The sequence below is a fragment of the Propithecus coquereli genome, unplaced genomic scaffold (genome assembly GCF_000956105.1).
Source record: "Propithecus coquereli isolate 6110/MARCELLA unplaced genomic scaffold, Pcoq_1.0 Scaffold560, whole genome shotgun sequence".
NCBI classification, from domain to species: domain Eukaryota; kingdom Metazoa; phylum Chordata; class Mammalia; order Primates; family Indriidae; genus Propithecus; species Propithecus coquereli.
The window spans coordinates 761545-776754 of record NW_012151508.1 but is presented as its reverse complement, the minus strand read 5'-3'; the positions used below and the strand labels follow the sequence as shown (position 1 = coordinate 776754).

The following is a 15210-nucleotide window of genomic DNA, read 5'->3' as shown; positions in this document are numbered from 1 at the left end:
AATGTGCTTTTAATAGGAATTTCCGTTAAGCTACAGCATAGCCCTATATCAATTTTGTACTCACAGTCCAAGTTCTGAATGATGAAGAATTGATCCATAAATAGTTTAGCTGAGAAAAGATATGTAACATTGACAGTTTTTTTCCTTAAGTAGTCTTTTGTGTATAACTTCTATCCGTGTAGAGTAGTATTGAATGAATTAAGGGCTTTTCTCTTTTTCAAATTGTGCTGTATTCACAGGGAAAATACAGGACAAGTTAAAGTAGCATTTAGTTTTCTGCAAGAATTTAAATCAGCTCTTTGAATTTTTCTCTTTTATTATTTTACTGTCCTAAAATAGTTCGTGTAATGAGTAGGTACACGTGAGCTTTAAAAGATTGACAAAGTGTTTTGATGTTTATGTCCTATTAATCCAGGGTGATGTCACCAGCAGCCAGTGCTGCCCAGGTATCACTCAACCATCACAGGGACTAAGATTCTATAACATTGGACTTTTGTTCCCGCTTGCTGTGTGCATCATCGCTCAGGGGCCTGGGGGTCTGGCGGGAGCTGTAACTTTGCAGTGAGTCGAAGTGGTGCTGTGTTACTGAGATAAGGTCCGATTCTCGTTCATCCAGGCATTCATTTTAAATTAAAAAAAACCCTGACAGATTTTTTCTTGATTAAGCAGGAGAATACCATATTTACCCTTTATTGTTGGTATAAACCATTATTTTACTGAGAACCATTAGCTATTTAAAACTTGGTACATAAATTAAAGAGGAGCTAAATGGGTTTGTGATCGTTGCCATTAGTAGCATTTTAGATTATACAGGCAATTATTGTGCTCATTACCCTAGAACAGCCCCTTCGCAGAGCCGTTGTGGTTGTCTTAGACATTATGCACAAATTTTCCCTTGGAGATTAAAATTTCCAGTAGCGTATTTAATTTTGTTATCACAGTTGTTTCAAATGAAACAAATATTATGACAAGTAGAAGAAAATTTGCTTTACTAATACAGGAAATTACAGTAAATGTTGAAAATGACTTCCCAGTGTACTTAATTTACCTTTTCTTTTACAATCATAATTACTTCAAATGATAAATAATATATTTTATGGGTGAAAAGATTTGCAATCATAGCAAAAGTTATCTGGTCTGTCTAGGTATTTTAAGAGATTTTTTAAAGAAGGAAGACATTCACATCAAAACTAAAGTTACCACTGTCTTTATAGAATCTGTAACTTTGTAGGTTAACTAGTTTTTATGTTAAATAGCTTTTAAGAGTCCACATTGTATTTTAGATGAGCTAAAGAAACTTTTAAGGGTGTTTCGGAGAAATCAAATATAAAAAGATTATTAATTGAAAGTGGATTTAAAAAAAGTTGTTGAAATGTATCTTTTCATCTTACTGCTTTGTTAGAATTGACCACACACACACAAAGATTATACTGTATACCGTGGCTTGGGTCACAGTTATTTTCCACGAAGAGCAGTCGCAGTTCATAGAAGGCTACCTGCAGGAACCTGAAGGAATGCGGGGAACAGCTCATGCCTGGAAAGTTGTATTTTACTCTGTAAAACTTTTATTGTTCTTCTTTAAATTAAAAGGAGCTGGGAGAAGACAACTTTTAGTTGGCTTCAGAACTGTTACATTCACTCGTCAAGTGGTGGAACACATCTGTCTTCATCAGTAGGAAGGTGTTGATGCTTCGAATTATCTGCATGTCAGTGTGCAGGGCCTGCTTTTAATGTTTCCACCCTATATGTGGCATTTTTCAGAGGAAACGTTGTATTCATTTCTTAGTGTTTTGTCCTGGTTTTACAGTCTTTCACGGCCACGATGCAGGGAAAGCGTGAGGTAGTGGTTATGCATTTTGTAAGACAGTGATTCTTTATTTTATTACAAAAAAAGACCAACTCTGGAGGGCCAGATTAAATCATTCCTTTCACTTTTTAATGGGATTTGGATGAATAGAGTAAAATATGCACTTTGCATTCATTGATAGCATCTTTAGGTTGAGGTAATTGAGTCTTTTTTCCCTGACTGAATGAATAATGACTTCATCTGGTCCTCAGCGAGGCCTGAAACTTAGACCGCCTTTGTCACAGCAGAAGGATCTGGGCTTTGAAACATGCTCTACTTCCCTGGCTTAATTTTTCTTCATTTTAATCCAAAAACCTATTTTTCTCAATAATTCAAGCATAAACTCTGGTAGTTGAAGCAGCGGAAATTGCACGATATTTGTCCTCGTTGTGCTGCTTTCACACGGATCAGATAAATCGGCCGCTGTGGTCTTCAGCCGCCTGGTTCCAGGGAAGGTGCAGCCCAGGCCCGGCAGCAGTGGGGCATTTTCAGAACCGGTTCAGTATAGTCCCTTCCGGACTGTCATCTGGGTGGCGGGTTGCATGGGTGCTGTTGCGAGACCAGGAGGGGAGGGGCTCGCAGACGTCCCTGAGGACGCAGTTTCCCACATGTGCTCACTCGCCAGGAAGTGGTCCGCTGGTGGGGATGATGGATCGGCGCCCTCGCGGGGAGAGTAGAGAGCTGGGAGCGCGCAGTGTGCGAAGCACCGCTGTCGAAGACGGCCTGCTGTCTGCATTGCTGTGTTGCAACGCAGAGAACGAGTTTCCGCGGCCAGCCACGTGTCTCACCCACTGTCACAGTGGGACTGAGTGGCTGCTCCACATAGCACTGACACTTAGATTTTAGTTAAATTTTCTCAGGAGTTCGCGTAAGGAAGTGGCCAAGTGAGAGCACGTTGCAGGAAGCAGGACAGCGTGGGAGGCCCTGCCCCGCCCGTCCTGCAGCTCCACTGGGTTTGGGCTCAGAGCCCGCACTCGGGACCGTCCTCTTTGTCCCCGGTGCCGTGTGCTGTCCACGCTTTCGACTGCGAACAGCAGCAGCGCTGACTTAGACATGAGCCTGGTTAGGAAAGAAACTTTCCCTTTTATGATTTTCTCTGATAACATGCCTCACTGGTGTTCATCTTATTTCTCCTACTAGGTTGGCTGTTTCTTGTAAATAAAATCTCAGAATTAACTCATTTCCATAACCTTAGAGTTTAGTACAAAATGTAGTAGACATTTAAATTTGTTTAATTAGTTGAGTTTTTTTCACAGCTCCGCTTAATGGACTTCCTGACAAAGTTTTATTTTTCCTTTCTGATGGCAGGTTCTAATGATCTCATGAGAGTTTGCAGCAAATAATTAATCAAAACCAGATATAAACTAAGTATAAGAATTGTGCGAAAAGGTTAAGTTTCTATTGGCCAAAGTTATGAACTTTCAAAAGGCTCTGCAAAATAAGCCAAGTTATTTATTAGCTCAGTAAGCCTCAGACTTTTTTTTAATCAGGGTTTTGGCAGTCATGTTTTCCTTAAGTGCTCCTTTACAAAAGCTGTACCAGATTCGGGAGAAATTCAGGTGGCAGGTAGATAACTAACCTGGTAGGATTTAGTCATCTGTTAATGTCACATAACTCAGAAATAAGCAGTTAACACATGCTGAAGGCAGTGGCCTCACCCTGGACACCAAGCCACGTCTCCTGAGCCCTCCCAGGCCCCTGTGACGTGATAGCACCCTGCACAGACAGGTAGTGCGCCTAGGAGAGTTTCAGGATGTTCCCCAAAGTCCCACAGTCACCAACACGGAAACTGGACTTAAACCCACACTTTCAGTAAGAATAGCAGCGCAGGCGTGTGGGGCCTGCTGCCTCGCAGGGGTCGTGCTCCCTGCGCTGTACTGTGCTCACCGTGCTGTGGTCACTGCATTGTGCTCATTACCCCGCTTGCTCTGCTCACTGTGCTGTGCCCACCGTGCTGTGCTCATTACTCCGCTTGCTGTGCTTCCTGCACTGTGCTCCCCCGTTTCACCCCCAGAGTCCTGCTGGACAGACTGTTGAAATCCCAGTTGTTCAGTGAGCAAGCTGAGGCTGAGCTGGCACAGTCAGCATTTGAGCAGCCTGGATTACAATCCGGGATCCCAGCTGCTGTGGGGGTGTCTGGATCTGCAGCCCCCGCCCGCCCCCCGAACACACTGTTCTGCACCGTGGGCTTTCCGCGATGCAACTGAGCAGAGAAACAGTTCACGGAGCTCCCTAGAGCTCGAGTGGGACTTGCGTGCTTCGGAAGAGCTGTGTTCTCCTGACTCCTCGAATGAGGCAGTTGGGTTACGGGCTCTCACTCTCCCAAGAGCTTTTACAGAAGACAACAAAAATGAACCAGTTCTCACGGACATAATGTCCCCTCGCAGTTTGCTCAGCTCATAAATGATCTGCAGGATGAATTTGAGTGCAGCCTGCCTTACTGGGAAAGCCTAACATGTAGCATCTGTGCAAATTAAAAAGGTTTTCATTATAAGCTGACTGTTGCTTTTTTTCTTCATCAAAAGAAGTTATCTTAGACAGCCTCCTGGTAGGCAGGGCTGACACTCACACCACCCTGTTCTTGGGTGCACGAAACCCTCCGAGGGCGCTGTGCAGAGACACTTAGCGTCTGTCATGGGCGAAGGTCTTGCGCAGCACGTGATCAGAATCAGAAAATGCGCACTCGCTCGCGAAGGACCGCCATCTCCGGGCTGGGCACCGCGCGGGCTTCCAGCATGCGCCTCCCGGCCTGTCATCGTGTGTGTGCCAGAGAGCAGTCGGCGTGGGCCGTGCCTCGCCACCCTGGCCTCGTGTCTTGTCAGCACAGCCTTGCTGGAAACACGCTGGGGCTTGTGGCTCACTTCCAGAAATTCTGTCTGAATCTGTAAAGAGGTTTTTCAGAAAAAACAAGTTAATACATTCTTGTATTTCATTATAATCAAGACTAATACAGGAAAAGTCCTTAAATTTTTTCTTATGTTGCCATTGTCATGTATTCTAATTTATAGTACTAAGGACATTGTGGTTGGTTTGTACAGGCATTAATTTTATGGTTTTTGGGTTTTTTTTTCAGGTTGGTCTGTTGGACCTTGAACTCAATCAGCTGACGAAGGCGCTATTTTTGGCTTTAGTTGTTCTCTCAGTTGTCATGGTAACCTTACAAGGATTTGTGGGCCCATGGTATCGCAATCTTTTCCGGTTCTTTCTTCTCTTTTCCTACATCATTCCCATAAGGTAGGTTTAAAAATTAAAACAAATGTCTGGTTTCATCGACTAGGCTTTTATTGAAATTTATCTTTCTAAATGTGAAAGAAATTATCCAAACAAAGCTAAAGAGGTAGGAGCTAGGAATTCTGAGGAATCTTGAGGAATCTTTGTGTAGAAACATGGTTTTGGGGAGACATAATCAATTTTGATAGGATGATCTCAAGATCTGACACTTTTCCTTATATGAATATATTGATAATAAAATCTTCAACAATTGGAAGATATTTTCTGGTAAAACCTAAACCTGAATCCAGCAAAATAACTTCATCTATTGGCCATAGACTTTTTTATTTCCAGTGCCCTTGGCTCTGTGTGCAGGCATCAACGTTGTAAAGTTACCTGGTTTTAAAAGAGACTCTAATATATCTGTCAGGTTGGATAAATGTTGGAAATGTGGTGTTTTAATATGAACTATTTTTCAAAATGATAACCCATATCATAACTGAAGTTTGGGTTATAAACAATAAATATAAATATTAATAGTTAATATTGGAAGCCTATTTAATTTAAAGACTAATATTTACAATACATACACAAATCCATTTAAAAATATTTGGAAAATGTTATTTTAAAAAGATATCCTTAATATATATGATCGAAAATTTTCATATGAGTGAACAACTGAACCCTAATGAATTATGGATGAGGTATGAGTCTGGAAATGCCATCTGTTATGACACAGGATGGAATAAAACAGTACAGGGTGCTCAGGCTCAACGATGTGACCGCTTTGAAGAGAAAGACATGCCTTTGTTTATAAACCAGCTTTTTCTAAAAGTGTCTCCAAAGGGCGATGTCTCTTTTGTTTACTTACATCATGAAATTGGGGCTGCAGTCTGTCCTTGGGGATCTGTGCACGTGGTCCCCGCCAGGCAGTCACCTGCAGTGCACCCCGACCACTCGCGCTCCGTTGGGGAGCTGCTGTCTGCAGTGCTGTGGCTGGCGGGGCAGCCTTACCCAGAGAGCGCAAGCCGGCGCCAGCTGTTGGTACTGTGGGCATTAGACTCACATGAGGGGGACTCTCCTCGCTCCTTCATGCTGACCTGGAGACCGCGGCTTCACCGCGCCCGGGGATCTTACCTGGCGGAGCCCAGCCTCCCCTCTCTCCGCCAACCAGCAGCTGGCCGTGCACTCCACCCGCGTCCCACCTCAGCTGTGCCCTCCGTGCGCAGGCTCCTTCACCTCGCCATCCTGGGGTTAGTCCCCTCTTTTCACTCAGATTGTACCCCAAATAGCCCTCCTCAGAGAGGCCTTCCCTGCTCAGTACAGACCGAGAAACAACCGGACACTTGCTGTCACATCAGCCTCTCAGTTCTGCGCAGGTCCCTATCGATAATTGTCTTGTCGATTGACTGTTCCTGTCTTCTCACGAAGCTCCGTGAGAACGGGGCCTTGTTTGCCCGTCTGCTGTTGTCCTAGTGCCTAGAACAGAGGACGTGCTGTGTGGTAGGGACTCTTTGGACACGTGTTGGGTGGACCTGTTACAAAGTTCCCATCGTGCTTGGAGGCACCATGGTTCTCTGTAAGCGCGTGTTGCCTGCCACACACAGACTCTGGGGAATGATCTTTGTCCCCAAAAGACCCAGTGGGTAAGTGGCCATAAACAAAACATAGCTGTTAAGTGACGTATCTATTTTATTTAACAGCCACGCGAGAATTTGCTCATTCCAATGTGGCAGTCCTTTAGGTGGTCCCCAGTTTATATACGTTCACCCCAAACAAAAATGACTCAGCTTTATTCCAGGTCCCCTCCACCTGTCCCCTCCCCTCCACCTGTCCCCTCCCCTCCACTTGTTCCCTCCTCTCTACCTGTCCTCTCCCCTCCATGCGAGGCCACCAAGAGTCTCCTTCACCCATTCCCCACCCCACCACCCACAACCCTTATCTCCCTATCGTCACATTGGCGTCAGGTGAGAGTGTGGGCGAGGTCAGGTGTCAGTGGAGGAGGAAACACATTTACTTGTGGTGAGGAGAAGGACGTTTCTCCTACTTGTCTTAGTTAACGCCTGTCTCGGGCCAGGCAGGCTGCAGTGGGTCCCACTCAGAAACCACAGCTGTGCTCACACTCTTGGCGGCCACACTGCAGGTGCAGGGAAGGGTGGACATGCATGTTTGTGCTGTCTTGAGGACCTGTCAGCCAAGGGGAAAAAATATGTTGATAGGCACTTCTGAAATTCGGCCTTCTGGGTCATATTGGGCTGTGGACTCATTTTATCAGAGCTTCACACACAAAACATTTTTGGGATTCTTCCAGAAATTGCTTCCAGAGCTTTGTAACACTTTATTTGTGTTACTGCTTTGTGCTTTATGGATTGGTAAGTAGCCAATTTGATAAATATTCCATGTGTACTTTAAAAATATATGTATTCCCTTGAGTGAATGGTGTATAGATGTCCATTAGATCGATCTTGTTTATTGCAATTTTTAACATCATCTGTATACTTACTGGTTTTGTTTTTTAAATCTCCTTAACTTTGGTTACTGAGAGTGTGTACATTTCTCACCATGGCGATGGATTTGCCCATCTCCCCTTTGTATGTTGTGGGACTGTGTTCTTAGGTGTTTAAAGGTGTAGAATTGCTCTTGTCTTCCTGAAGAATGGAAATCTCCTATCGACAGCATGTAGCGGGCGCTCTCGTTTCCCAAATACAGTATTTACTGAAATACAGTATTTATTGTGATTATTTATTTATTGTGAAATACAGTATTTACTGAAATACAGTATTTATTGTGATTAACGGCATATTTTCATTAATTTATGGTGCCTTATTTTTGCTTTTGATTTGTCCCACTACTATATTTATTTTTCTTTTCTCGCATCTTTGTGAGCTTTTTAAATTCCATGTTTTTTCTATTAATTTGGAAGTAATACCCTGCATTTCTGTTCTTGTGATTTCCCTAGAAATCTTCCATATTTAATATGTACTCTTTAATAAAGTTTAAAGTTAGGCTTTGTCTTTACATTCCTTTCACACAGTCCAAGGAAATATTTTAACTGATTACCGCCCCACTCCCGTCTGCATGCCTGCTTTTTCCAGTCGGCATTTGACGTGCGTCCTGCCGCCCGTTTCCCGCCGTCGTGGGTGCTCGCAGCGGCCTCCGGGCCGCAGGCTTCTCGACACCGCCCAGCGGCGACGGGCGCCCCTGCCGCGTCGTCTGCGTGCCCGTGGCCAGTCCTTCCTCAAGGAGAAGTGAGGATCCTGAGCAACGTGGATTTCATTTGTGGAAGAATGACCTCAGCGGTCACGTTTGGAATGAGACTTAGAAGATTCAATTCTTACTGTGCACGTCAGACTCACTGCTTTGTGTTCAGGCAGCCTCGAGAAGAGACGCCGTGGGCGGACGGCCCGGCACCCCGGCCTGGTTCCGACTCGGCTGGGCGACACGGGCACGTCCCAGTCCGATGACGTGTTTGTGTGGCGAACACTGTTCTTCCTCGTGGGCCTTGGGAGAAAGCGGCGTCTCTGACGGGCGCCCTCCGAGCCGCGCCACACGGTGGCCCGTGTGGGGAGAGGAGGGGCCGGGCCGCGCGCGCCTCCCGCCGCCAGCACGAGGCACCAGCTCCCGTCTCTGTAAACACGTCTTTTCCTAGGAATTGCCAAGTTTTCCTTCTTTGCACTCATTAATTGGTTCTCTCAGTTCTGGAGTGTCGCTTTCGAGACTGCGTCTGTCCTGCAGCGTGCACGCCCGGGGAGCTGTACTCCTGCTGGTCTGTAGGGCTCTCGGTCTTCCATTGACAGAAACCTCTCAACAATATCGGGATTTTCATTGCAGTTTTTTAGTGAGATACCTTACTTCTGTGGACTACCTCAGTTATTTCTCTCTTCAGTAAAATATTACAACAATATAAAGAGACTTGGCCCGTTTCCCTCTATCTGGTTAACAGGGAAATTTAATTACAGTATATGAAAGTTGGTACATTTTGTAAGCATTTTTGAACTAGAACTAATTTTTACTTTCATATCCAGTAGTTATACATATTTATAGTAAGAAAGAAAATACCTAACAACAAGAGAAGAAAATCAGTACCGTCTGTAATCTCGCTCTGTCTAGATAACTTCCGCAAAGCCTCTCGGATGTCACTGCAGGCTTGTAGACACAGACGTGCATGTTTACATACACACACGTGTGCCGACGCACACACACCCCCTTTCTTTGGTCTGTGTTTTTTCTTCGTAATGTCTGCTTACAAAATGAGGAAGATGACGGGCTTTTTTGCTAGTCTGTCTCGCTCTCCTTTCTCAGCCACCCATTTTACGTTTATCGTGTTGGGTCAAGCTTGGAGAGACTCACTAGGCAGAGTTACAGCTGCACCTCTGTTTTTCCCCACAATATCTCGCGCCTGCTTCACGTCATCCTTGACCCTGGTTTTTAGTCTGAGCTGCAGTTACACAGATTGAGCAGAAGGAATGAGAACCCTAAGACGTAAATGGCACAGGACACCGATTTAGGGGATTCGGGTTTACATGTGCTTAAAGCAAATTGTTTTCCTTTGGCAAAGTATTCATTAAATGCAGATAAAACCTTTTAGTATTTGCTTAAATATGCTTTTAGATTTAATAAAGGATGAGACTTCAAAAATTCATTTTTGTTTTGCGAAGTACACAAATCTGTAAAGTGCTTTTTCCTTTATTGTTCTAACACTCTTAAAAGGCTTTTCAAATTTGAGAAAGTTAAGGTGTTTTATAAAAATTTCTCTGTATAGAATACATTATTTTTAGTTACTTGATATAATCTACATAGTGTTTCAAAGGAAAATACTACAAGATGTAACTTTTACTTGTGTAATTCTAAAATGAACGTGTGTTCCCCAAATCCTGAGCATTTCTCCTAACAGAAAACAAACCGATTATCAGAATTCTTTATAGTACTTTTAAAGTTCCTTGAGGTAAGGGACTTGCAGTTACTTATCTCTTTCCTTATTGCCTCTTTTGTCCATATACTTTGAAGTGCTGTATAAATTCTAGTTGATAATCCAAACACTGTCTTACCAGTTTGGTCAGAGAGGTTTTGACCCCTATGTGAGGCCTCCACATGGCTGATAGAGGCGCAGTGTTTGACAAAGTGATAAATGCGTCCCTGCTGAGAAGCACTCAAGAGCCTTTGTAAACATGGTGCCTTCCGTGAAAGCCCTAATGCTGAGGGCTGCTTACCTGGCTGGGGAGACGCCCACACCAGGCAGCAAGTCAGTGAGTCTGGGGAGGCTTTGCCAGTGAGATGCCCAGAGCAGAGGGCGGAAGGATGCCCAGTACTCTCTCTGCCGAGAGCCCTGCTCCCTGGGCACACCCAGCGTGGACACCGGCAGTGTCAGGCACACAGGCGCAGCAGCAGTGACGCTGGATGGCTTAGGTCATTAAGCATGAAATGTTCGATTTCCTTAAGTCCCGAGTCTGACAATTGATATCTCTGACTTTTCACTTTGGCACTTCTTGTTTCATTTTTATTGTAAAGGTACATTCTCATTTCTTTTCAAATCCATGGTTTGGCTTGTGATTATCTTTCAAAATTTTTTAGAGCAATTTTTGTGAAACTATAGATAAGTTAAAAATTCATGTTGTTTTCAAATGTGAGCTCTGTCGTGGAACCAATGCAATGCGGCAGCTCAAAACATCAACAAAATCTTTGGGAAGGATGTGGCTACTGAACGCATAGTACCTCGATGGTTCGAGAAGTTCCATTCTGGTGCTTTTCATCTTAAAAATGAGCCATGTGGGTGACCTGAGACCAAGATCTCAGGTGAGTTGAAAGCTGTAGTGGAAGCGAATCCATCTCAGCCTACACGTGAATTAGCAGCAAGGTTTGAGATTACTATCCCAACAATATTGGACCATTTGAAACAAATGGTCAAGGTAAAGAAGCTGGGTAGATGGTTCTGCATGAATTAAACAAGAATCAGAAGAGACATCGTCTTGAAGCTTGCCTTTCTTTGTTGTCATGACATAAACACGAACGATTTCTGTACCGTATTGTTATGTGTGGTGAAAAATGGATTCTTTTTGACAATCACAAGCATTCGGCACAATGGTTGGATAAAGATGAAGTGCTAAAACACAGTCCAAAATGAAATACTCATCACAAAAAGCTAATGGTGTCCATTCGGTGGTCCAGCACTGGTATTATCCACTACAGCTTCATGAAACCCAGTCAATCGATTACAGCAGATGTCTCCTGCAACTAGCTGGATGAAATGATGAGGATGCTTGTGATTAAGCAGCCGAGACTGGTCAGTAGAGAGAGGCCAGTCCTCTTGCAAGACAACATTCCACCACATGTCACACAAACAACACTGCTCAAACTACAGCAGCTGAGCTTGGAAATTCTCTGTCATCCACCATTCACCAGACCTTGCACCAAGTGATTCCCACTTCTTCCAGGCTTGGGACCACTTCTTGCAGGGAAAAATATTCAGTTCTCAGCAAGCTGTGGAAAACGCCTTTGGAAATTTCATTGTTACTCGCTCTCCAGGCTTCTTTGCTGCTGGCATGAAGAAGCTCCTGTTAAGATGGCAAAACTGTGTTGGTAGTTTAGGTGCATACTTTGATTAATTGTACTGCTTCTTGTTTGAGATATAATAACTACACTTTTGATTCGAAATTGGACACTTCGTATTTAATGACCTAACAGAAATGAACTTTCCTGAAATTTTATTGAAGGAAAATTTTTAGGAGCTTTATCAAGTTATTTTCAGATTAGGTACTCTTTTTGTGACATTTTATAGGTTTTTGCTAATCTACCAAATAAGTTTAGTAAGGCCTCATTTTCTGGGTAGAATGGTTGGTAAAAAGAGTGTTTTCAGCTTCTTTAGACTTAGATGTGATATTCAGGTCTTGATGGTTGGGAAATTTGGAACCTATCCAGATTGCAAAAAAAAAAAGCTGTTATTGGGAGATTCAGGGTTTGGAAACCAGGCGCTGCAGAGAAGGCGTAAAGAGAGAGCTGAGGGGCGTGAATGCAGAGGTGGGTTATCCAGCAGAGATCTGGGAGGGGCCTGTCGTCTAATGGTTGGATTCCTGTGACCTACACAGGAGACCCACAGAGGTTTTGAGAATGTTTATTAGCCAGCGTAGACTGCAAGGAACAAGACAGGACAAAATGGGAGAGGCCTGCGGGCTCCCAAAGCCCCGCAGGCAGGAAGCAGCTGCACATGCTCCTCCAGGAAGGAGGGAGGATGCCCTCGGGCAGAGCTGGCGACCCAGATGATTTCTCAGAGCTAGACGGACTCTGCCCTGCTGGACTTCACACTTGCTTGGGATGAGTGATCCCGTATCCCTTCCAGCTTCCTCCATTTGGGATGGAAATACATGTCTTCATCCAACCACTGTGCTCTGGAAACAGGTGACTTGTTCTCTAGTTTCGCTAGTGCGTAGGTGGAAAGAAATTTTCCCAGGGTAGGTCATGTGTCACCATGCCTGACCTAGATGGTTAGATGTTGAGATTTGGGACTTTTGAGCTGACGATATTTAGATGAGATTTTAGACTTAGCATTGACACTATACTAGGTTGAGATCTTTGGGATATTGGGAAGGGGCGAATGTATTCTGCGGGTGGGACAGACTGTAGCAGGTTCAGTGATGGCCCCCAAAACATATGCCCACCTGAAACCTGTGAATGTCGCCTTACTTGGGAAAAGAGTCACAGGGATCTCAAGATAAGATCACCTGAGTTAGAGTGGGCCCCGAGCCCGATGGCAAGTGTCCTTACAGGCGGTGAGGCAAAGCCAGAGGTCGGGGGACGTGTACAAGGGAAGTGCACCACGGGCTGTGGCAGCCGCCAGGAGGTCAGGGAGAGGTGGAACAGACCAACCCTCTGGCTTCCAGAACTGTGAGAAGATAAAATTCTGTTGCTTTAAGCCACCTAGTTAACAGCCCCAGGAAACTGATATGCCACACACAGACATTTTAACAAAACGCTCTGTTGTTTGCTCTTCCCAACATACAGTAAGGAAGGCTGGATGCCGCAGTGCTCTGTAGCTGCTGTTTTCGTGTTAAGCTTATCGATATGTAGGAGTGTTTCTCTCTGCCTGTTGTTGGTTAAGTGTTATGAGAGGATGTGTCTTGTTAATTTCTCATTTTCTAACAGGCTGTTAAGCCTCACGCCTGCTGAACCCGTGGCAGATAGTATAGCACGCGCTGTTTCCTTCTCCCTGCATCTGAGTGTGTGCCTCTGGAATGGCGCTGCGCTCAGCCATTCAGCTCAGGAATTACGTGAGTCCGTGCCACGTACACACCATGTCCTCACTCAGATGCTGCGCTCCTGGCCCTGGGGTCCCGGATCCAGTTTCCAGCTTTCTGCTCAGAGTGGTGGTCTCACCGCTCTTCCCTGCCCTTCTCCACAGAAAGAAATTATTCTCCTCCCAACACACAAAGTCCTCTCCACAGAAGCCAAAAACCAGTTCCTAAAAACTTTGTTTTACAAAACATTTTTTCTATAATATGTCTTTATGTTATTAAATTTTTAGTTACTGGCCATGGTTAATTTATGAACTTTCTTCCCTAGTTTTATATAAAGCTCCAAACTTTGTGGCTTCTAATTGTGAAGACAGTGCTAAGGAATGGAGAGAATGCGAGAGAATAACACGCATGGTTCAGGAGTAATTTGGGCTGAAGTGGTCCCTTTTCTGGTCAACTCTTTTGAACTCAGAAAATTATGAGGTCTCTAAGATAATGTGGGGAAACAACATGAGAAATTTCTATGACGAAGCATCTTTTCCAGATTTTAAGGGCATTAGAAGTGTTAGAGGAATAAAAACAGATTACTCTTGTTTTTATAAAACCGTATTAGATCCCTCTTCAGTGGCACATAATAGTGATCCACACATGAATGCTCGGCGTCCAGTTTTGTTGCAAACTGTCTCACACTCAACACTAGTAGTTTAACTGCGTCTCAGAGTTAAGTTGGTGTATATGCTTAAGACGTTTCCTTTTGTATTTTTTCTCTGTAAACCTATTATTACTTATAGCATGAATTATATTGCCAGTTTTTATATTGGGTCAGAAAAATACATTTTTGACTTGTAGTTCATTATCTGTCCCATTTCTGTCCTTAGTGTCAACGCTCAGTGTCCTCTGGAACGCGGTTGTGTGGCAGCTTTGGTGTAACACACGCAAAATGTGCCTCACGTGTTTACTGAGTCTATAAACTGTTCATCTTCATTTCACTTTTACGAAATATTGTTATTTTGTCATTCACTTTTATAAGTGACTCTTACCATTTCACATATTAGTTGCTAAATGTTAGGCTAGACCAACTTCAGAGTAACTTAAAACTTCTTTTAATAATGTGGCAGAGGTTCAGAGATTAATGTACAGTAGCCAGAATATAGTAGCGCTTTTGTTTTGTGAAAATAAACTTTAATCATTTATATCATAATTTTAGTTACTAAAATATTTCCCAAAAAGTATTTTAACATTTCTATTGTGAAATGTAGCAGAGATACACAAAAGTATAAGTGCATGAAACAGAAAATACACATTAATTCATTTTTATAAAATAAACACCCATTAACTGTCACCCTGGTTGAGAAATAGAATGTAGTCCAGAAGTGCTCTGTCTCTTTTTTATCACAATTCCTTTTATTTCATTTGAAATAATCGCTATTTTGGCTTTAAAAAAATGTATAATTAATAAAATGTTTATTTTTTTATCTATCATAAAGTTATTTTTGTTGCATGGGCTGTTCAACAGCCTTTAAGCATTGTTGTTTTATTTTGAAATATGTGAGGTTTTTTATTTTTTAAACTAAATGATAAAGGATACAACTTATCAAAATCTGTGGGACACAGCTAAAGCAGTCCTGAGAGGAAAATTCATATCTATAAATGCCTACATCTAAAAGACAGAAAGATCACAAATCAACAATCCAATGAATCATCTCAAAGAGCTGGAAAAGGATGAGCAAACCAACCCCAAACCCAGCAGAAGAAAAGAAATAACAAAAATCAGAGCAGAACTAAATGAAATCGATAACAATAAAACTATACGGATGATTAAAAAAACAAAAAGTTGGTTCTTTAAAAAAGTAAAATTGACATGCCTATTGCTACATTAACGAGAAGCAGAAAAGAAAGGACTCTAATAAGCTCAATCAGGAATGAAAA

At 43.2% G+C, this 15210-nt stretch overlaps 1 protein-coding gene across 1 annotated transcript in view; it reads left to right on the top strand.

The window, feature by feature from the left end:
• ATP9B (ATPase, class II, type 9B) overlaps positions 1–15210 on the top strand; it is a 244986-nt gene that overhangs the window by 134028 nt on the left and 95748 nt on the right. The window contains exon 12 of the mRNA XM_012657822.1: positions 4920–5080. Within this exon, the coding sequence (XP_012513276.1) occupies positions 4920–5080 (161 nt within the window). The remainder of the gene's footprint in view (positions 1–4919; positions 5081–15210) is intronic.